This window comes from Nothoprocta perdicaria, unplaced genomic scaffold (assembly GCF_003342845.1).
Source record: "Nothoprocta perdicaria isolate Ctin4 unplaced genomic scaffold, notPer1 scaffold_191, whole genome shotgun sequence".
NCBI lineage: Eukaryota > Metazoa > Chordata > Aves > Tinamiformes > Tinamidae > Nothoprocta > Nothoprocta perdicaria.
In genome coordinates this window covers 745,969-769,145 of record NW_020455105.1, presented here as the reverse complement: position 1 = coordinate 769,145, position 23,177 = coordinate 745,969, and the positions used below count along the sequence as shown (strand labels likewise).

At 46.5% G+C, this 23,177-nt stretch overlaps 1 protein-coding gene across 2 annotated transcripts in view; it reads right to left on the bottom strand.

Moving 5' to 3' along the window:
• The window catches only part of PDE4B (phosphodiesterase 4B), a 133,756-nt gene that overhangs the window by 94,867 nt on the left and 15,712 nt on the right, over window positions 1-23,177 (bottom strand). The window contains exons 2-3 of one of the 2 annotated variants that reach the window (XM_026037179.1): window positions 17,771-17,881; window positions 15,417-15,652 (exon numbers count right to left, since the gene is read on the bottom strand). In XM_026037179.1, coding sequence (XP_025892964.1) covers window positions 15,417-15,652; window positions 17,771-17,812 — 278 coding nt within the window. In that variant the 5' untranslated portion in view covers window positions 17,813-17,881. Of the gene's footprint in view, window positions 1-600; window positions 863-15,416; window positions 15,653-17,770; window positions 17,882-23,177 lie in introns of those variants that run through there. The other variant, XM_026037180.1, reaches the window with a different exon arrangement.

Below are 23,177 nucleotides of genomic sequence, written 5' to 3'. Positions count from 1 at the left end.
TCATCTCTGAATTTCTGTTTACAACAGGGTTTAACCCTTGCACCTGACTGGCGGGGGCAGCTCCCACCCACCGCCTGCTTTGGTTACCGATGCAAAGGGAAAACAAGGCTCTTGGTCAGACTCTCCTCACAAAAAATGGCTGAAAGAGGGGACATTTAAGCACCGCAAAGCTGCCCAAAGCCATTCAGAGCGGCGATAAAGCTTTCGCCGGCATTTAACCCCAAGCGCATCCCAGGATGCTGCCCCTCAGCCTGCCCTGGGTTGCACTGTCATCAGTGCAGGGGGAGATGCATTTCCACAGTTCTGGAATAAACTCCCGTCGTGTACCGAGGAGAGGAACATCCCGATGGCCGGGCGGTTGGCGGCTGCCCTCCCTCTTCAGCAGCCAGTGGGCACGGCACAGCCGCGCCCCGGCCGGATTTCTGCCGGGGCGCGGAGGCTGGATGCGAGCAGAGGGCCACTCATGCCAGCCCTGGGGCTGCCTCCCGCGCTGGGCGGCTGGCGCTCGCGGGCAGAGCTGCGAGGGCAGCGGCGGCTCCGCGGCACTGCCGAGGGAGCAGAGCCCGGCACCACGCAGCCCGCGCCGCGAGCGCAGCTTACCAGGTATGCGCCACCGTGAAGCGCCGCCGCTGCCGGATGCTTTTGTTCACCAGCAACTTTCTGAAAAAGCACGGCGAGTTCCTCGGAGAGCTGCGCGGAGAGATTTTGGGAGACGTGGGCCTGTTCCCAGGCAGTTTGGGGAGCTCGAGCTCTAGATGCATCTGCTCTTTGAAAGTCCTGATGTAAACATCAGCCTCGGGAGCGGCGAGGTCCCTGGCGGGCTCCTTGGCGGTCATAGCTGAGCCGCTAGCTTGGCTCTCAGCACGCAGGGGAGGCAGCCAGGGGCATGGCGGGGGCGCGCGGGCCGAGCCCCCTCACTCGGCGGCCGGCGCAGGCTGTGCCAGGCGGCTCTGCCGCCGCTGCCTCCCTGCGGATGCRGCTCCGCTGCCGCTCGCCCGACTCATTCAGCTCCACACGGCGGCTCATGAAAAATTCATGAGAGCTGCCTCCCCTCCGGTGCCTTTCGCATCACGTTTCTGCCTTTAAGCACTCCAATCGCGGGAAAAAATGGATTTTTTGTGCATACTGACAAAATCAAGGCATGCCCAACTACATTACAAGACATGCAAGGCGATTCATTCAGGCCCAGGGTGTTTAATAAAAAGGTCTTCATTGAGAATTATTTTTCTCCCCATCCTGCAGTAGCTCCACCCCTGCCATCCTTATTGGCTCCGTGGTATTTTGACAAGCGGCCTCTGCTCAGCTTCTGCGTCTCTCAGAGGCTCGTGAAACGTTCAAGAGCCTTCGAATGCCGTCACGGAGCAGCGCCCAGGCCCGCCCTGCGGGACCCTCTGCACCTCAGCTCCGAGCACAGCCCCGCTGGCACCCACAGAGACGGGCAGAGCAGCCAGCGGGCGCCAGGAAGCAACGGTCTGCTAGAAGAAATGGGGAGAATAAACAAAATAAATACTGCACAAGAAGAGCGCGTGCAAGAACACACAGGGCCCTGCTGGAGCAGGGCAACAGGGAAGCAACGCGCGTTGCTACCCTGGGAGCCCGTGCCCGGCCGCAGGGCAAAGTCACTGCTGGGCGCCGCACGGCCGGACCCAGCGACGGCACCACAGGGAGCGGCCGCGGGTGCCCGCAGCGGGCAACGCTGAAGGACACACAGAGCACTGCAGGAAAGGAGGGCACCACGGCTTTCATCTGCTCCCAAAGAGGCCCAGGAGAACGGAAGGCGCGTGGCCCAGCCAGGCGAAGGCGGACTCGGGCTCGCAGGGTAAGAGGTCAGCTGCACAGTTTGGGCATGAATTATACAACAAATCACTCCCTATCTATGCCAGTGTTGTTCTTGCTCAGCAAAAGGACTCCAGCAGTTACCAGATCCCTTGCTTAAGGTGCTGCTAGGCTAGTCACCCTTCTCCACGCTACAAAAAGGCAGAAATCCGGCCAGAGCCCAGCCCAGAGGACGCCAGAAGTCACCTTATCTGCGGCTTGAGGTTCCCGGAGTGGTGGACCAGGAACATTTAATGCTTTAGGAACTAGGTCGTGTCAGATTGTGAGATCTGTTATTCTTCCCCTTGACTGTACTGACAGTCAGTGAAAGATGAAAGGAAGCCTGAAAGATATGCTGAATGATTAATAAAATCCACACAAATGCTCAGAATCTGCAATTCCAAACAGAACAAGAGAGAAACTTTCTAACTCATAAGAAGCAAATGGAGCTTTGGAGAGGGTTTTTATGAGAATGCATCTGATACTAGAAAAACAGTATTTCAAAACCACATCATAAAGCAGAAAAATGGGAAGGAAAAGAAAGGGAAACGCAGCTTTTAAAAACTGTGCAACCAAACCTTGGTGCATTACAACACGCCTGTCACACCGAGCACGCACCTCCCACGCCTCACCTCTGAGCTTCTTCCAAAGCAAGGTCCTTTCAGGGAGCTCCGCTCATGATTTAGGCACCATTAACTAGTTAGGGGGTGCAAAGACAACCCCATGGGGCCGGCAGAAGATGCTGTGATAAGATACACRAGGATCATTGAGTGAGCCAAGAAATACCAGAAAGCCCAGGCTGATGAGACAATAAAGCTGAAATGGAAACCTCACAGGATGGATATGGAGACGTTCTTCAGTGAATCAACCAAAACAGGGCAAAAATCTCTAGGAGGAAACTTAGGAGAGAAACAAACAAACAAACAAACCAATCAATGAACTGGAAGTTATGGAAAGTGAAGTGATTGGAAAAGAGATGTCTAAGGACAGGGAAAGGCGGCCAAGGCCTGAAGCCAGAACATGATGTTGCAAGTAAGACAGGTAGGCAAAAGCAGTGTGAAAAAGAGGAGCTGTGTGCAGCACTGCTAAAACCTGAAAAAGGTTTTTCCAAGAAAGGAATTCAAATGCTGTAGAGCCAGTATTAGACATAAGGAAGTGTGAATGGCTTTGGAAAATTCAGGTCTTTCTAGTGATGGAGTTAATATTCTAAACACTAAACACTTCTAAACACTCCAAACAGAATTGGAGAAAAAGAAAACTGAGGAGTATGAGCTGAACAGACTGACATGAGATGTCYAGATGAAACATTATTTCCTTTCTATCAACACCAAGACGCACACGAGATCTCATCCAGCAGTAGTGCTATCTGCCTACCTTGTAGGCAGAAGTAGTCTTAACTAATTCTCCCAATCTACTCCCAATTTTACTATTAGCTTTCTTCGGAAAAGCAGCGAATTTGAAAACAGCCTCCAATTAAACATGTATTTATGACTGATATTTGAACCAGCTTACCAAATTCTGGTGCTTTAAAATAATAATAAGGCCTGACTGATAAGAACTCACCATTCTGACTCTTCCTACAACGTGGTAAAGAAAGGCCGCAACCTGGCACAGCAATCACATCTCCAAAACACACAGTACAAACGCAGTCCCTAACAACGATATGAATGTAAATGAAAGCAATAATATATCTGGAAGCTGTGAAGAGATGCTGATGCACCTCAACCCTTTCCACCTTACCATAAATCAAGTGTGTTCTTTATTGAAGGCTGAGCAAAGTCCAGTGCTGGAAACTGCTTCTAGAGCTCGGAAATGGGGAGGGTTTTTTCCTAACAGTCTGTRTCTTTCTTCAGACAACTCACACGCTCTCCTTTCCTTTGCTCAATTGCAACATCTGCTGTTTCACAAGCTACAGCTCYTGGAAGAAGGTCTCTGAATAGCTCCCTGAAGAAAGACGTCAAACAACACGTTTGGGGATTTGTCTTATATTTTCCTGCAAGTTTCTAKAACTGATATGTTGATTGAGAGGCATAAAGCCATCACTAATTACTGGTTTGCAAGACATATTTCCCACATTTAAGAGAAAAAATAGTAATTACAATCCACTGCAACTTATACTATCATTAGAAAATAAGGCTTCTATATTTAATTTAATAGTATAAAATTAYGTAGCCTCTTTCTCCAACAGGACAGCCTCAGGTGCCTGTGGAATCGCCTGAGGGGTAAAGCCCAGCACTCACGGCAGGGGCCGGGAAGGGGCATTTTGGAGCGCTCGGAGCCAGAGCRGCCAGGCCCGAGCCCCGGCAGCGCCCGGGCTTGCAGCACAAGGGCCGAGATGCCTGCGAGAGGCGGACACAGAAGATCCGTCCTCCCTTCTTTCAAAGCCCGGCCACCAGTGCAGAGCAATTCCACCCATCTTTCCCCATCCAGAGGGCAGCCTTTTGAGCTCTTCCCATCCAATTACATGCAGTTGCTTTAGAACAGGTTATTCCCAGTTCACTGTTACACCTTTTATATTTGTTTTTGTTGCTGGCAGCGCACAGTTGGAGGCATGTACATACCATTTCATCCATTTGTGTGTCCTTAAAGCATCCAGCACCTCCGACAAGATGCAAAACACTTTGTGCTGATTAGTCACGGACAAACGAGCTCCATCACCACGGCAGATACCTTGAGAGCCTGCGTGGCTCGACGCCCATCCGCTTGCACTGAACAAGCCACCTGGGTCCCTGGGCACAGCACCGGCGGTGGGTGTCCCTAGTCACCCAACTACTATTTGGGCTCAGAACACGAGGAAGGCAGGCAGTAACAGCAAGGCTGATGCCTTTCTTCCTGGCCGATGCCTTTCTCGCAGGTCCTCCTGSTTAGAGGACCATTTGATCCTCTAACGGATTAGGTACATTTTTTTTTCCTCCCAGCAAATCATGCCATATAAAGACAGACCAGAACACCATTTATACAAGTTTCTTGCACTCTTTAGCATTTAAATAATAGTCAAATAATTTCTTGCAGTGCCATAGCACTGTTTTTTTCTTCAAGGTATCTATGTTGTCATCTCCTCATAACTACGTTTGAAGAGATAAAATTATGTTTTATAAACTCCTGGCACATGCAGTAAGATCCASAATTCAGAAGGGTAATTTCCTTCGCAACTTTAATGCTGCTTGATTTAGAATATTTATCAGAGAGTTTTTAACARCCTTCTGTATTATCCACAGTGAGTAATCACAGAAACAAGAGCAATTTGTACTACTTAAAAGATTATTTCCTGATTACAGAGCTCCAGATTAGCATCTTACAAGTGAATTCAATAGGCAAACTTATTCTTCCTATGTGAAAACATCTGTAGCGACTCTAGAGAGGGGAATTTAACGTGAGGAAGCTCCAAGCGACCTCCGAGTTAGGAAGGGCTGCAGAGCTGCCTRCACTCCACTGCAGCCCAATAAACTCCAAGCCAAACCCAAGCACAGCGTGGTGCCGGTGCTGATAAAAGCCRTGTACCAGAGGAGGAGAGGCGGGACGAGGGGTTTCGGTCTGCCCGACGACAGAACAGGGCTCCTGTTTTTCTTAAAGGGGAGAGAGAGTCAATCAAGGAAAGCAAAGCCACGTTGATTCCCATCTGGGGAGCTCACAGCCAGCACAGAACTACCGAAAGGAATCACCAGAGCCTCCTTCCCAGTGCCCACACACAGAACAAGTCAGGCAAGGGCATCAACGCCCACAGCACAAAGCCTGGAACCAAGGGGGCATAAATCAGTCGATGCTGTCAGAAAAGGAAGTATTTACCCACGTCTGACATTCATCTACTACAGACAGCCATTTTCACTTCCCTGAGAAAATATAATTTGCCACCATATCAAGTATACAGAATGAGTACCAAACTTACTTTCGGTGGACATGATATACCACATGCAGTTATTTCTGTTAATGAGTAGTAAGCAGTAGGTATGTGCAGTATAGAGTAACTGGCACCCATTATCCCCATATAACTTAATGGAAAGAGCTCACTGCACAAGTGAACCGCCCAAAGCAAGGCCAAATAACCCCTCTGCACTTGGCACTGTTAAATTACAGGCTGGTGCAAAACTGACAGGGAAATACTTTGTGCCAAGTCATGAAACACAAAACTCTGATAACAGCCTCGAGGCTGAGAAATGGGAGTGCGGTTCAATTACTTCCCCAAATGCCACAGCCAACGTCCAGACGCGGKGCAGAGGCTGCAGATGACTGCTGCTGGAGCAGGGCGGCATCGGCGGCGGGCCCAGCCACGGCACCGCCGCAGCCTCCAGCAACCAGCGCAGAGGCTGCCGGGCCGCCCAGCACCGCCGGCCGGTCGCAGCCACAACCACTTGCGACGCCTGCACCCACGGATGGAGGACTCGGCACCCGCCCAACAACTCGGTTGATTAYGGCCTGACAAGGGATGCACTCCTATCTCACAGAGATGTGCCAACCAAGGGTGCAGTTGGGAACACATCAGAGATAACTGGGTGTTGCTAGTAAACTGACCTAGTATCTTGGTTACAAGTGTCTAGAAACACGAGTTATAAATGGACTTTGTTGCGTTTGGGCTGGGAAAAGAGTGCGTGGCACCAAGCGTGGAGCAGCATGTGGAGCTCTGCGGTGCACCCCGGGTCACAGCGTGTGCCAGCGCCCGCGCACAGCCAGCTTTGGCACCAGCCTGGCGGCAGCGAGCGGCCACAGRGGTCCAAGCTCTCTCCCCCTGGGTGCACAGGCAGGCCAGGACAACAGCTAAAATAGCACCGAGGCACATGGCACGCGGCGCTGCTCRCTGTGCTGGAGGGACGTGACTGCCAGGCACACAGCTGGGAGCCACTGGGGAAAACAGACCGACCACCCGGGGACACCTGGCACTGCCCTGTGCCCTGCTCGGGTGGCAGCGCTCAACGTGCCCTTGGCGGCAGCAGCAACCAGGCCTTTTACCCATAGCTTTAGAGACCCTCTGGGTCAGACAGTGGCACAAAACAGACAGGCCCCCGAAGCTCTGATACTGACACTAAGTCTAGCACCGGGCACAGAAACGTCTGCAGCGCCACGGGGCAGCCGAGAGCCTCCAGCCGCCTCTGCAGGCTTCCAAACACACCAGGGCTCATCTTCCTTTCACATGAAGTTACGCTAGTCAGAGGTGTAAAGATAAAAGAAAGTTGTGTCAAATTCTTGTCTGATTCCGCTTTTATATCAGCTGTATCTCCATAATCTCCATTTATTTTATATTCTTAGGAAGATGAAGTTTGAACATAATATTTCAGAAGCTGCATTGTCTTCTGCTAATTAACAGTGACTCATTTCTCTCCRTTCTAGATACACTTCAAGCTGTCTCATTTCATTTTATCTGGAAGTACAGAGCTATTATTGTATCATTAAAACCCGCTTCTCTGCGTGCCTCCAGCCACCTCTGCTTGGAGCTGCTGCATCCTCCAGGCAAGTCTTCCAGCATCAAACTTCAGAATCATTTCAAATAAAATTAATGGGCTCGCTGCGTAACACTGGCAAAGAGCAAATGTCATCATTTGGGGCACATAAGTGGACTTAAATCCAAGGACTCAAATGCAAACGAGGGAAAAGATTATACTGCAATAACAGAATATAAATTGTGTGTACAAAAAGACAGATATTTACTAAGTAACAATTTTAATTCAAGATCTATGCTTAATTAAACACTGTATTTCTTCTTAAAAATCATTCTATACTAATTCTATAACCACAGAAATCTTAGTTATTCTATCTAGGCTTTCTAGAAAACATAAAAATTAAGAATTCTTCCTACTGAGCCAAAGATCCAAGAGTTTCAAAAACTGACAGCAACAGATGATGTCTAAAAATAGGCAGCCAAAACACTTAGCTRGGTATTTTTAGTTGAGAAAATAACTTCAATGGTAACTCAGAGCGCGCCCAAACCATCTCTGCAGCAGCTTCTTTTCAGACAGGGTTGCACTTGCTCTGAACTACTMTTTATGAAATGAGCTATCAGTGTCCCCATACACCTGGGCTGCCTCACACTTTCTTCCCCTCACTTGGAAGAATTTCTGCGGTTTGTTTTCCTAGGAAGGTGTCTGGGACCCGCTGCACCGCACCAGACGGGCAGGGGTGACCGCGGCAGGCGACCTGCCAGCGTGGCCACCGACAGTCGCATCCCGCTCCACAGCTCCGCGTCCCCTGGGCCTTCAGGCAGTGCTTTGTGGCACCCTGGCAGCTCTGTCCGCGTGGCACGGAGGGACACATGGCCCTCGCCTTGCCCTGCACCTGTGCGTCTCCCAGGCCACGTGCCGGGACCAAGGGCACCCCGAAACCTTGGAGCTGCTGCTCCGGGCAGAAGGGACTGCGAGTGAATGGCTCACGTGCTGAGCAGCCTGCAGGGCACTCSGTTTCTCCCTGTCAAAAATGAGATGTGTTCAAGACTAAGAAGAAAGAGAACAGAGAATTCTTGGTTTAACATCTTCCCTTGCACCCCGTTTGCCATGTGGCCACTGAAACGCTGAGAGCTGCAGGACAGACAGGAACAGGAGAGACGGCAGGAGGACGTGACAGAGAGGAACACAGCCCTGTGCCCCATCGCCCTGCAGAGACACTCTCGGCGAGGGCAGTAGAGATCTAGAACCTAAATGCTTTGGTGACAGAACATAATTACTGGCTCATGTGCAGCATGTCCAGCAGAAGACACTCAAGATCTAGTCATAAAACTACCACTTGCAATTGCCAGCACAACRGCAGCCATGGTTGCTCAGAAGACAGGGGAGTAAAGCACCAAAATGGGGAGGGGGGCAAAAATTAAGAAGGGGGGCTGGTTTCTAGGCAGGCACCAGGTTTCTTCAGCTGACCCTCTGCACAGCTCCTGGAGGGCAACAGCTCTCCCAGATCCAGGTGATGGGACAGTCCCTGGCAGAAGCATTTCACTGTGGGAAGACATGTCTCTAAATCATCTCACTATCTACCTTTCCTCCTCTCCATCTTCCACATATATGAAGCGCTAAAACAAAAGTGACAAAGGTGTAGGGGAAACAAAGAGAAAAGGAAAAAAGAAAGGAAGAAAATTAGGGATTTTTCTGCTGCCTGTAATACAGAGCCAGCCTCTGCCTCCCATACTGCTCAAGCCAACAGCTTTGAACCTTAGCGAACTCCTTCACAAGATTTTTACCCTAATTTGTCCTTATAGAACAGGGGACAGCATAGGAACCAGGTCCCGGCAGCTCTGCAGCTTTCAGGGGCTTGTAGTTTTCTATTTCTGCCTCACCACAGAGAGGCATAAAAGCAATCAGGAACACAATCTTTAAGAAATACAACTTAAAGGTCCTTTTAAAAGCTCTTACTGTATTTTCACACTGTTTCAGACATCTCTACCAGCTTTATCAAACATAAATGAAAATATTTGAAGATCTCAAAAGGAAATGCAATATCTGAAGACCTTTTGCTAGAGGGCCTGACAAAAGTCATAGTCACCAGAGTGTCTGGAGGGTGCCCAGCACCCTAAGCTCCTCTCAGGTCTGGAGCTRGACACCCTGCACATGCAACACTCACCCGTACCAGAGCATAAGGCAAAGCAGATGCCAGCAAAGGACACAGCAACAACATCACTGAGCCTGTGAAACCGCTGAGGCTCTTCCCAGATCCAACACCATCCGATCTCTCTACACATTGCTTGGGAGGACAGGCAGAGTCACTGTGCTTTTCACCAGAGCTGTTTTGCAGAAACAGCAAAGCGTAACTAAAAATATTCCCCCCACAGCACACGCGACATGTTATGAGGAACACGGCTGACCTGCTTTGTAAAGATGAGCGCATGCCCCATGGAAACGCACCCCTGGCTTCTCAACAGGAAGTGCTTGCAATCAGAACAATTGATCCTGTTTTATTATATAAATCACATCAATGTTTCTATAAAGACTTCAATATTTTTAAAATCACAGAAATAAAAGACAATAAAAACACGGTCATCAGGGGGACAAGGTTTCCTACATTTTTGTCCAATKGTATAAGAAGTCAGATAAACTTCTGCAAGGTTACAGCATATTTCTGCAGTTCTTATGCAGCCGAATTAGAAATATCTAAGAATAGAAGGTCCCACCTACTCCACAGGTCACCACAGTGGGACACAGCTTAAAAACACCAAAATGGAACAAGACTGCACTTCTCCTAAAGAGTGCTCATTTTCCCTGAACTTCTGGTCTTCTTAAACTTTCTATTACCTGAAGCATCCATAATTCCTTTAATTCCCTGGGACACTCAGACCCAGAAACCCAAAGGAATGACCGGGCACATTAGCATCTGTTGGGTTTACCAGCCTGGCTATATTTTTATTAGTTTTTCGAATCATTCATGCAACCCCTCCAACCTCTATCATCCAAGCCTCCTACACCCCCCTCAGTTACTGCCCACCCAAAGGAGTGCCACGGCCGGCCCTGGCTGAAGGCGGCCAAGGTCACGGAATTCCATGTGGTTTCCCTTTGGTTTTTCCCTACCTATTTTGCTGTCCGCTGTCCCCATCTGGAGAGCAGTGTGCAGTACTGCAGGCCCCAGCTCTGCGCTGCTACACGCTGCAGACGCAGCACCCTGCTCACGCCACAGGGTGGTCTTGGTGTATCCCAAATTCCCACCAAATTCACCAAGGGTTTGACGTGGACTTAGAAGATGGGATCAACCGCACAGGGCATCTTTTGCCTTGACAATATATGTATTTCAGCATAGCATTGTACGTAGTAGTCTAAAGGTCTCTCAGAATCTCTRTTACCTCAAAAAGCAGCATCCTTGTTAGACTGAGCATCAGTCATGTGGACTTTTCATAGAATTCCTAAAACCTCCTCATTTCCTAAYGGTTTGGGACAGATGATACAAAACACTTCTGTTTCTACATGGGAATTGCATGCAAAACAGTCAAAACTTCTCCACACACAGGTCAAATGTGCAAGAACAGTGTAAACCATAATCTCACCTTTCTGCCAAACCTAACCCAGTAGCTCTAAAGTCTCAAAAATAGTGTAAGAGAGCGATTTGGGATGTCCTAGGGGCAGCTATAACCAAATTCTTTCTATTCTAGCTCCTCTGCTTTTTCCTGGATTTATTATCACAAAGTTTTACTTTAGAAACATGRAGCAGGATGGCTGAGGACAATTTAACAACTTCTACGAAAACCCAGACAAACTTTATGTAGAAGTTGCTTACTAGACCTCTGTATTTAGACAGAGATAGATCTTGAAGATCTAGATTTTGTATATCTCTTCCCTCCCATATTTTAGGAAGACTATTTTATCCATGTCCTGCCTTGCCATTTCCACACACTTATTTCACTCCAGCTCACTCAATATCCCTGCTTCAGAGTCAGCCCCTCCRGGTGCTGCTTGCTGCTTACAGATCTTGTCACAACTGCAGCAGGGGTAAGAAAACACTTAAGAAACCCTTAGCCTCAGAACCAGCTTGATTTCTTAGGTTACTAGGTATTTCCCATAATAATAACATAAAGCTCATGGCTTAACCTCCCACAGTTCTTTGTCCTCACTTTTGTCCTCACTGGAAGTTACATTTCAGGTACTTTTTGAAAAAAAAAAAATGTGGCAGAAAAGTACTTTAAAAAAAAAATCAACTCTACCTTTTCTTCTTCTAGGTCTCAAATAATATGTTCTGTACTGGATCTCTGCTACTCTTTTCCCTCAACAGCTGTTTCTGGCACCCCAGGAACAGCCACACTTCCCTAATTATTCCTCTAAGGCAATTTGTAGCTCAGTGCTACTTTGCAGGTTGAGTTTATTRCTTTTATGACGACAGAAGTAAAATTTATCTAACGGAAAACAATTACCTTTGAAGGGAAACAAAGTTCYGAAGCTGTTACAACGTAACCCGGCTATATTGTCCCTCAGCATCGAAGGTTTTGCTAGGAGCAGAGAAACAAGCAGAGCTGTGTAAGATGCCTGGTTGCTTTAAAATCCTTGCTGGAGCTTTACTGCCTCTATCAGAATTAATCCTAGTTGATTTGTGGGCCTCACTGTGGTTATCAGAGTTGGTTGCTAGAATAAGGTTGAAAATACAAATAAGAAATATGCCTGGAAGTCATCTGAGATTTTTTTTTTATTATTATAGGAATATAGGGATACTTTTTTCTTTCTTCTTAATCACAGACTTATTTTCACAGCTTTGGAGGCCAGCAAAACTCCTTGGTGAAATTATTTCCAAGTCATCTTAGTCCATTCATTACCTTCCCTAAAGTTAACATAAGAATCCTCCACTAGTTTGCATAAAAACCTTTGTGTTTAAGAGATGTGGCATCCCCTAAAACGCTCTGGAAAGAACTACTGACCATTTTATACAGAAATTTCCCTCCAGTATTTCCAAGATAGTAACTATTTGGCTCTCATGTGGCTGTTATGATGACCAGCATAAACTCAAGGCAGAAAATTTCACTCAAAGCAGTGAAACGCTTTAGAGAAGTCCTGATCAGAATAAGCCTAAATRAGCTACCCGCCAGAAAGTGCAAGTATTCAGCTTGTTTCTCTTTTAATGTTATAAATCTCTACCAGGAGGGTAGCAGCTTGCACAAGTAGGAAACGAAGTCCGCAGGCAGACGCGCGTTCGTTGCTCAGTAGGAACTCCATAATGCCTCATTGCCATCCTGCCCGAGCCAGCTGACAACAAACATCCATTCCAAATTTTCCTGCGTTCCTGAGGACACACCAATGCAATGAGGAACAAGCACCTCTGCAACAGAACTGCCACGCTGCTGTTTCTAGAAGGTTCTTTCCTAATCTTACAGTCCCTGCAAAGAAAGGCAACAGTTCCCACGAACACCACAATGAAGACACTTGTTCTCAGCATCACGTTCCGTATCATAATAATGAGGTGTTCCACAGCTGTCTGTTTTTATCAGCTCTAAAATAGCTCATGCAAATCCAGATATTTCTAAGTGAGTCCTATTGATGGCCTCTCAAAAGCATCTCCAAGCTACAACTCTGAATCCTCTGAAAAAAATGTGCTAGTGAAGGCTAAAAGACTTACTTTGCACCTGATGCGTCAGAGTTACTAYGATTAATCTTACAGAAAGTCTGTGTCTGAGCCTTGCCTCACTTAAGCCCTTCCACTGTGTGTCCCCAAATGACCCTGACCAAGGCCACGTGCACTGACATTTCTGTGCAGTTTGGTTTGCCAGTCCTGCTAACTCCCCTGCCTTGCTCTGCGCAGCGCGATCTGCACAAGCCAGAGCAGGACTCTCCAGCTGAGGCAACGGGAACCAAATGGGCAGGAAAATACTGTGACCTCAAGCAAAACCTCAGGAAATACAGTTGGGGAAAGAAAGCTGTGCAAGCCTAAATCTGTGCAATCTGTATATAGTAACCAGGATTAATGGAGTTGATTTGTGGGTTAAATACCTACCATACCTCCAGAGAATAGCCCACTGCCATTACCTTTCACTGAAACACCAGCTTTCTGCCTCGGTCTGATGTACACTGTTCAATGGCATTAGGAACCCTGCAGCTGAAGGCAAGTCCACCAATTGCTTTAAAGTGTTAAATTTCTGCCTGTGTTTCAGCATTTTCATTAAAGCTCCAAGACACCTTTAAGGTGAGCTGAAAGATAAACAAAACGGTCTCACTGGTCAGGCAGCACCAGCCGCGCCGACAGGAACATAATGCCCCTCTCGGTCCGTGCCCGGCAGCCTCCACGGCAGCACGYGGCACCCGGGCAGCTCCGGGGGAGCTGGGCTCGCCGCTCGCCTGCGGAGCCAGGCCGCACGCTCGGGCCCTGGGCAAGCTGCACTCGYGTGGGAAAGCGCATGCCCAGCACGGGGGACGCAGCGCTGCTTGCCTGCTCAAAAGCCTTTAGTGCTTCAAACTTGGACAGCAAGGTTTAGAACAGGGCTCTGCCCAGCTACAAGAGCAGCCAGCCCAGGCGGTGCTSAGGTCGGAAAGGGGATACACACGTAGCATAAAAAGACGTGCTGGAAGAGCAAGCTGAATTACAACGTCAAAATAAGCAGCAGTGCCAAACTTGCGGTGTGGTTATAAACAGATGCATAAGAGCCAAGCTAAAAGCCAGCAGTTGTGCCCTAATTCCTTATAATGAGGTCAGTAAAAATGAAGAGAAGTGACTTGAGTGTGTGCTTGAAGTATTTCCTTTCACTGCATAACATTCTGGAACAGCATCCCGCGCTCCCAGGCAGGATGCAGGGATACCCAGCAGCCGTGCGGGAGCGAGGAACAGCAATGCCCCCTTGTGTTAAAAGGGAAGCAAATCCACTGAAATTCCTTGTGTTCTTCGGAAGCACGAGACTAACGTGATCCAAAGAGCAACATCATTTTGTTGTTTAAAACCACACATATGAATGCCAGATGCTCCACTGTCTGGGAGGCAGAATTAGGAATTACTGCTAATGTACCACAAGGGATATATTCAAAATGCTTATAAATGGTAAACTAACCCTTCCATTGTCAAAATGTTCTTTCCATCTAAAATTAGGTGTCTCATTAACTTCAGTCACAGCTATTAAGCACAAACATTAAACAAAAGCCCCTGCCAAAACCTCTTTGATTTTTGATCTCATCTAACTCCAGTGTATATTCTAACAACCTATTTTCAATATGAAAATTGCTATKAAAAGGCCCTAACAAATGAACTCAGGTAGAGTTCCAAATACAAACACTCAGTACAAGCACAAACCAAACCASCAGCCTTGAGCAGGACAGAGCTTCCCTTAAACGAAGCTAGACACGGGCGCAGTGCCCATGCCTGGCAGCCCCCCGACACAGCTGAGGCTGGAGCCGCTAGAAACCCAGAACCCAAAGCACGGCTGCACGCTGAGCACCCAGGCACGCTGCAGTGTCTCAGCACTCACCTAGCAAGCAGGCAAAAGCCACACACAAAGCACCTCCTTCAGAGCTCCCAGACACCAAGCAGAAGGGCCGAGCATTTATTTCCCAGCGACTGCCGCCATCCTGCTTCTAACCACGGACACCTGGGACTCATCTTCCTCTCCTCCCTCCACATGAGCCTCCTTGTTTCGGCCTTTAATATTTGCTTTCTGTTCTGGAACTCACCTCTTCGCCAGCCCCTCTTGATCAGCTCTGACAGTTTCCTTATCCTTAATAGCAGAGTCGAATGCTTTTCACAAGTCTTTCTACCAGCATTTGGACAAGAAATAGCCAGAGATCTAAAGCCTTTTTCCTCAATCTGTTCTGCAAGCATCTACAGCCACCCTGAACCCTTCTGTAGGTGGACAGCTAATAGCAGAGCTTTTGGCAGGGATCAGAATTTACACAACAAAAATAGCATAAAGGTGCACAAACAGTGAAGAGCTTTGTAACAGAAGGAGGGCTGAAAAATATGCAAGCAATTACTCTCCAAATTTAAGTCCCACCTACCAGCAAACATGAACCACACCGATTAATATATACAGGATTCATATCAAGGGACGTTGAAAAAAAWAGTGTGTATATATATAAAAATATAATAATTATATAAACATAATATATAATAATTTATATATAATATGATTTATATTGTGTCTATATATGATATGATGATAATTTATATATTTATAAAAACATATATCTATGGAAAGAAAAAACGCATTAGATTCATAACAAAGAGAAACAACCCACCAGTCGTGGTAAGAAGTGATTGCAATACTTGGAGGCGTCAACAAAGGCAGAGTTGTCGGCCTAGAGATGGTGTCTCTGTCGGGGCTCTTGGCTTTTTCTGTTTGTCTTTGGGATAGCGGGGGCAGCTGCAAATTCCCAGAACAGCATCTTCTGCCTCTCCACAGGTCTATGCCCAGCGCATGGCTAGAGGTGCTGTAGGACTTGCTCAGCCCACACTCCAGGTAATCCAGGGCATTCTGAAAAGGCAGGAAGAGCCACTGGAGATGCGCACCCAAGTGCTTTTCTTGGTAAGAATACAAAGCATTCACCGATGCTGCTCTGCAGTCACAGCTGCTCACTACAGAGCGCTGTATTATGAAGTCCTGGCAAACTTTGGACTGATTCACATGCTTCTTTTTAAAAAAGTTCTAAATTTTCAAATTAATTCATAAATCTAAGATAAAATCAATATACAATTCTGAATGCTTCCATAATCCAAGTCACTTTGTAGACATGTTAGAACTTCTGATATTTTAAACTTAAATATAACTTCAACTTAAATATACTCCTTTCAGCATTCACCAAACAATCTTTTCTCTGCCCACCACAAACGCATCAGTTGGCTATATTTTTCCTGATGATTCTTTGGGCAGAAAGACAAAACTGAGATTTTAGCTCCAAATAAAATTGCTCAATACAAATGAGAATGTTTCTGTACTGTGCCTGTTGTGCCGGTACCAGCAGCTGGAAGTTACTATAACATCTGTGCATGGCAACTCCTCACATTTTTCCTCCTCTAGCTGCTCCTGTGCTTTACCTCTGTCCTGCTCTCTGCATCCRCCTAGAGCATCCAAGCTCCTTCCCATGCACTTGTCCCTATCAACTGGTTCCCCCATCAGCTCTCCAGTCAGCACAGTCCCAAATGTGGAAAGATCTAGCTGAGCTCTGAGAAAACAGAGTGTCAACTGGGGAGCTGCTAACTTGGAAAACGAACGGGTGTCTAATTGTCTGCAACCAGTTACCAGGTCCTTTGCGAGGCCAGCTGCAAAGTGCCATGCATCTCCCCTGCCTTGTTGTGTCCAGCATAAAGGACATGGGACTATTAAGGAAACAGCTCCATGGTGCTCCTCTTAGCCCTGCTTCTTAGCTCAAGAGCCCAGAYTGGTAGAAGAACTGCACATAAACAAACTTCTCACCTCTCTCAGTTTGCTCGCCCCACCTACAACCACCCAAAGCATCCACACAGGAAACAACACGTCCCAAYGCTGCTTTACTCCTTGCTTATAGCCTGAAGTGCTATAAGGAGGTTGATTCAGATTCATTAAGTTATTAAGACACCAAAATCATAATGAGCTACATAGGAGCTTAAGTATTTGTCATGCTGCACTTCCATAAATACGCTTGAGATCTGCAGTGATCTAAACCCTCCTTTTCCACAATTCAAAATTGTCCTCAGGTCAAAAATAATCCTAGGAACCCAGAAGGGAAAGCCAGTCTTCTATATGGGGATCTGACTCMATCTGCCTTTATTAATAATTTTCAGAAGACTGCTTAAAGAATTTTTTAAAAAAATACACAGCAGAAGSACACTGTTCTAACTCCTCATCACTGTTCTAACTCCTTGGATTTCAAATGCCTGCCTTTGTTATAATCAGCAGGCACAGACTGGATTCCAGCAAACCCAGCATCACACGAGGCAAACTGTCTATGAAACAGTGCAGCATACGGCTCGGGCGCTGTGGAATCACTTTGCTCTTGCAGGACTGCTATGAGCTGCACCAACTCCCAGGTTCAGCTCCTCTGCTGTGTTTTCCTAWACATTTCGGGCAGTTTTCCATTTTCAGAGAGACCAAGCTGTGACAAACAACACAATTAATGCTGCAGTTATCACGCCATCATTACAAATTGATGCCTTTCTCCAGAGAACTGGAACTGGAGTTTAATTAATAGGGGATTATGACAATGATTAGCAAGGGTAGCAATGGAATGACACTGCATCATCACATCAGGTGTTCAGCAACTAGTAATGAGAGTTGCTAAGTGCTTATAAATCTAAACAGAATAGCACAATCACAAGGACTGGACCCAGAATAGAATTCAAATAACATATAGGAATGTTTAGTCCCTGGTGTTGGCCTTTATCTTGCTGACSAAGAATTATTAAAATACATAAGAAGACCCTGAGAAATTTAAGTGTCTTGCTTGCGTGTTTTTGTCATGTGTGAGCCTTAGCTTCTGCTTATTACATTAGCTCTAAGCAGCTCTAGGGAAAGCAACAAGCAACTGAAGCCAACAAACACTTTCAAGAATAAACAAACTTTTCATCTGACTTTCATAAAGTATTGGGAAAGAAAAAACAGTCTTGTAAAACCTACCTCGTCTGCAGTTACTGCCATGACACTTCTGCTTTTCTTCATTATAGAGACAAAGGGGAGCCCCGTTAGTAGAACTGCTCTTGTTCAATACAATTTCTTCAGAGGGGCAACCTGAAAGAAAACATCATGGTGGTTGTATTTTTCAATAATAATCAAGCCCTTATTCAGAAATGTAACATAGAGAGTCTCAGGGAGTCCTCTGAGTTTGCTCTAATAGAAGTCAGAATGAAAAATAAATAAGAAGAGAAACTGTATTTGCATTCCATTTTAGGCTCTAAATCCTAACTCACAAACATAGGTTATTTAGTCATATACTGGCACATATACAACACTTCAGCCACTGAATTACAGTGTTCTGTAGAAGAAGCCACTGCACCCACTTTGATTTACAGTACTGTGTAAATCTGAGAAGCCAAACGCAGTCGAGCAGCTGACAGAGCCCAGGAAGCAGCACACGGGACCCGTCGGCCTTGGAGCGCTGCCCGAGCACCTCGTCCTTTCTCCCAACCGACTCAGTACTCGGGGAAAAGCGACAGGGGCAGTGATACAGGCAGAACACGGAGTATTTTTCCTCCAACAATCAAGGAGRGCTGCTGCACAACTTTCTGTGGACTGTCAAAGTGCTCTAACACGTTTTAGAGGAGCCTGTCAAGAAAACCCAAGACTTCCATTAGTCATGACTAAATTATCATTAAAATTTGAGTCACTCTTTCCTTATTTCCTAACTTATAGTACCTAATATTCGTGATTACTGACATCTAGGAAGAAAGAAAAAAAAAAAAAAAAGAAAACCCACAAAGAGGCTTAAAAAAAAAAAAAAAAAAAGAAAACCCACAAAGAGGCTTAGGTGAAACTTCTGCTGTGCACGTTTCCTAGTTCACGTAATCATCTGTTTCTGGCAAAGAGGTTCTTTCTACTACCGCACATCTTCAAGAAAGAAACTTTATCCCCGTGGGCTAGTTAAGTAAGGGTAATAGAGAATGTCTAACGCATCAAAGTTGCATTTCACACTAGACTACAAAGGAGGCACTCTTCAGTGGTGCGGTCGGGTCTACTCAATTTTGCCAAAATCTATGTTTTAGCTAGCGTAGGAGACCTCTCCTTGCACCACACTGACCTAGTTCTTCCACCGGAGCATTTTAGAGCCCAGCGAGAGCATTTTTCAAGAATTGCGGTAAGTGCTTCGGTAATTTCAGAGTGGTGCTGACCTATCCTAAAGGTATGAATTAAGTGTTTTTGAAACTAGCAACCCACAGAGATGAGGAGAAAAGACTATATGACTGCACATGATAAAGTCTGCTTGTCCTCCACACTTCCTTAAAAACAGCTATTCAACTCAACCARAGCGAAATCCTCTAGTTACGGAATTTCCAAAAAGACATTTTAATGTTCAAAACTCAGGTGTGATGTGCAACGCAAGACACACAACCCCCACGTCCCCGTTTTCCCCGCACGTTCTGGCTGCTCCAAGGGCCTGGGCAAGACAGAGCTGCTTCCTCCCGGCCGGGGCCTGGAACGCAGCGAAGGCAGGGCCGGGATCGCCCGTTTTGCTGASTGCACAGTGCTAGTTCTTCGGATTAACGCGGCTTTGGACAAGGCCAGCTGTTAATCAAGGTGGTTTCACGCTCTAAGTTCACCCCTCTCCAGCACTTCTGCAGGGCGAGGCAGGAAGATTTGGAGATGCTGAAAAGCAAGAGGAACCCAGTGAAACGGAGCCCACCCAGCGCACCGCAGAGGACCGTGGCACACGTTGCTGGGGACCAGGCTTTCCCTGGCAGCAAACTGCTCGGCGCTCCCGGTTCAGCACAACCGAAACATGAGCAGGGATAAAAACACAACCCCGAACAGTGAATTAATAGAGAGGCTTTACTAAAGAAAAGGCTGGGATGAAGGAGATTATCTGATCACACAGATACATCATTTGTGAGCTGGGATAACATTCAAAAAACGYAGTTCTCTTTAGGGATCATCAGAACTTCAGAGGGTGAAATATATGCTCAGATGCGGTGACAGTCACTAAAAAAGCAGTAACCTCAGGTGCACCTCTTCTCCCAGACAAAAACACAGCGTCTTACTTAACAACTGGAAACTGCACAGAATTCTCAAAGGCAAAATTAATCCTATCTGCATTTAGGATTGATGAGAGGCGAGTCGAGATACAAATAGCAATTGATATCTGAGCTGTAATGGTTTTGTATTTTACCTTAAACAAAAGAAGCAATTCTAAAATATTAAAGCATTATCTAGGCCTCAGGTTGCTAAAAAGGCAACTTGTGACTAAGTAAAGAGAGGCCACGGGSCCTGGTTACACAAGCCTGGGGACTGCTCTGTACGCACCACGGCTACCTGCGCCCCGCACGAATACACATTACGTTTACAAACACAGYTCCAATAAGAACTACTAATGTTTCTGCAATGCAATTCTTCTACAACAATTACTGTTTCATTAATTTGACTGTTTTTCAGGCATCACAGACACAAAACCAATGTACGTAACAGTTCATAACCATCCATACCTCTTCTCCCTTCACTAATGTAAGCTCTGGGCTACCTTTTTCCTGTATCAATCCCTAAAATTTAGCCAATGTGACTACTATTTACACGTCCAGTGACTGATACACACGTCCCTRGGAAATGGGGAGGCTGTTCCCAAACAGCCTCTTTCTCTGTTTATTTAGCAAGCAAAACAGTCATTAATTTTTCAGTGGTCTTTTCCCATTTCCCATGAACAGAAACTGCTACACGAGCCTGCAGAGCTTATAGAGCTCTGTGAAATTCGTTCCCCTCTAGGAAAGCTGCCCCATTATAATATTTATAAAACAGTGAACTCCAGGAAGACTAGTTTTAGACTTTACAGCACTACATGAAACAACAGTAACAGCATCTCTTGCGTTAAATGCACGCAATTTGGAAAAACTGACCCAGAAAAGACAGAATTGCCTGGAAGAAAAAAAAAATAGCTTTATTTCTTAGCTGGGCCATTCTCACATCGGAGACATTTACTACAGAAGCACTAACAACCTCCTTCTATCACCCGCCTGGAGAAGAACTGGCTACTTGAGCTTGTCCCCTCCCAAGGATGCTGCAGCTGTAAGTGGCAACCTGTGAATTACAAGTTGAATCTTCAAACTAGGTGTGAACTTAAGTGTGAACTGTGTCTTTAAGCAAGCACCTGTGCAAAGCAATACAGGAGCAGATTTTTCATGTAAATTGGATCGATTCTTTTTCTTCATTAAAAGAACATGCTATGCATGGGATACTCTTCGTACATCTTCAGGCAAGTTGTGTCAATTGGAAAAGTTCTGTGAAAGGCAGAACAGTGCGGAGCCAGATGAAAAGCTTCAGAGAAAACTCCCTGCCCCGGCCCCACTGGTTAAATTACTCTCGTTAACATAATGCCTTAACTTTCATTAGGAGGTTTCTTACTGAGATAGATGCAAGGTTAAGAGGATTGCAAAGACTCATCTTTTCTCTGGCAACCTAATCATTAAAGCTGAGAATAACCAAGTTAGTCTATTCCAGAAATACGAGTAACTCTTTCATTTCCAGGAGAGGCTTCAATTATACTGCCACTGTTCTTCATTTGCTTCAGTTATGATAGGAAAATCAATACTAATTTGAGCATAATATTACATTGTTTACTGTCATTAGGCCAGCCTGCTCTGCAGAGCTCCAATGAAATATAACCAGTATTTTTTCCCCACTGTTACCACCAAGAAAATATTTCATACAGGAAATTTTCAAGCAAACGTTAACAATCTGGGAAGACGAAAGAATTACAAATAAACTATTATATTTTCTTTACTACGCTAATGGCTTTTAAATCTTATGCTTGTAAAACAATTTCTCTACCACTGCGGTCAAAAGCAAGTAATTTAAAAATCGTTTCTGACAGCAACAGAGGATGAGCCTTAATAGTGCTACCTACAGGCGCATACAGGATTCCCGAGGTAATTACAGGTGAAAATGAAGCATACTATTAAAAGGTGCAATTTATATCTCGTTCTTTGTGCAAATGGCTTTCAGAGCTTCCCACTCCACTGAGGGGAACTGAACAGCATTCAGAGAGCAAAGAACTGCCATTAATTATGCTTGAAAAAAAAACCTGTCAATTTAAAAATATAACAGCAAAAAACAGTGYGGCAGAAAAAGCACATAATACAAGTTTTCACTTATAGATTGGTCTGTTGCCTTTTAAAAAAAGAAAAAAAAACCCARAAACTTCATGTTCTTTGTGGTTTTTTTTTTTTTTCTCCTTAAATTAGAAAAAGGGCATGGCTTCCTAAGGCTTGCTTAGGAAGTGCACAGGTGCACAGGTAACAGCGGCACTGCAGCTCCGGCGGGATTAGCACGCRCTGGGGGAACTGCATGGGGAAACCTGCTTCCCGTGTCACTGCTAGCTGGTGCAGTGCTCACCTGCCCTGCACTGTACTGAGCACTCACCTCACCAGCACTGCTTACCTGCCTAAGCTCACTCGAATATTGCTTTAGTCGCAAAAGCTCTAAAATCCTCAGAGGAGCTCTCTTTTCTCTGCTGTTTGTAAGTGGTGAGAGACAGACCCTTATAAACCAAACATTCTTGAAATTTGCATTTTTTTTCTTTGAGAAGAACTCTACCTTGTAAGTAATACTGCAAAAAGATGGAAATGCAAAATCAGATTTGCAAGAGTTTCCTAAGGAACCAGAGTAATGGCTTTGAGATCTACGGAGGTGGGAACGCACAAAGCTTAGCAGAAATATTACCCGCACTCAGACTGCAGAAAAAGAGGCTAAGGGAGCAATCCCAACGCTCCTGCAGGGCTAAGAGCCCAGCAGGCAGCAGCTGCCTGGAATGCCAAGGGGCGCAGGCGGCCGTGGTGCCCGCCGCACCGGCAGGGCTGGAGCTCCCGCACGCCCGCACCGAGGCCGGACGTGCTGCCGGCGGTGCCCATGGCAAGGCTCAAAGCAGGAACGTCGCTGCGGCCGGGGTGRACATCCCCTGAGGGCCCGGACTGACAAGAGGCACCATCGACACCCGCAGAACAGAGACCCAGCGGCAGCCGGGCACCACTCATCCTCTGCCCAGCCTCACGGAGAGGAGGCCGGCCCCGAAGTGCCACCTGGCAAACCAGGTCCAGTGCCGATGCAAGGCCTGGCCCAATGGCTAACCGGACTAACGGAGAGATCAGGTACCCACCTTTTCTGGCTGCAGACATTAAATAAATAAACAATGCCGATGCTCAGGTCCTGGATGGGCACCTGCTCCTTTGTGTCTCCTAGTCTCCTCCTTCCTCTCTTCACCAGAAACCAGAATTTTGAAGCTGAGAAATTTGTGTTTTCATAAACTCAGTCTCACAGACCTTACGTAGAGGACGATCCTGTAGGGAGTCCGCAGCAGGAGAAAGAGCAGTGTGTGAGGGACCTCGCC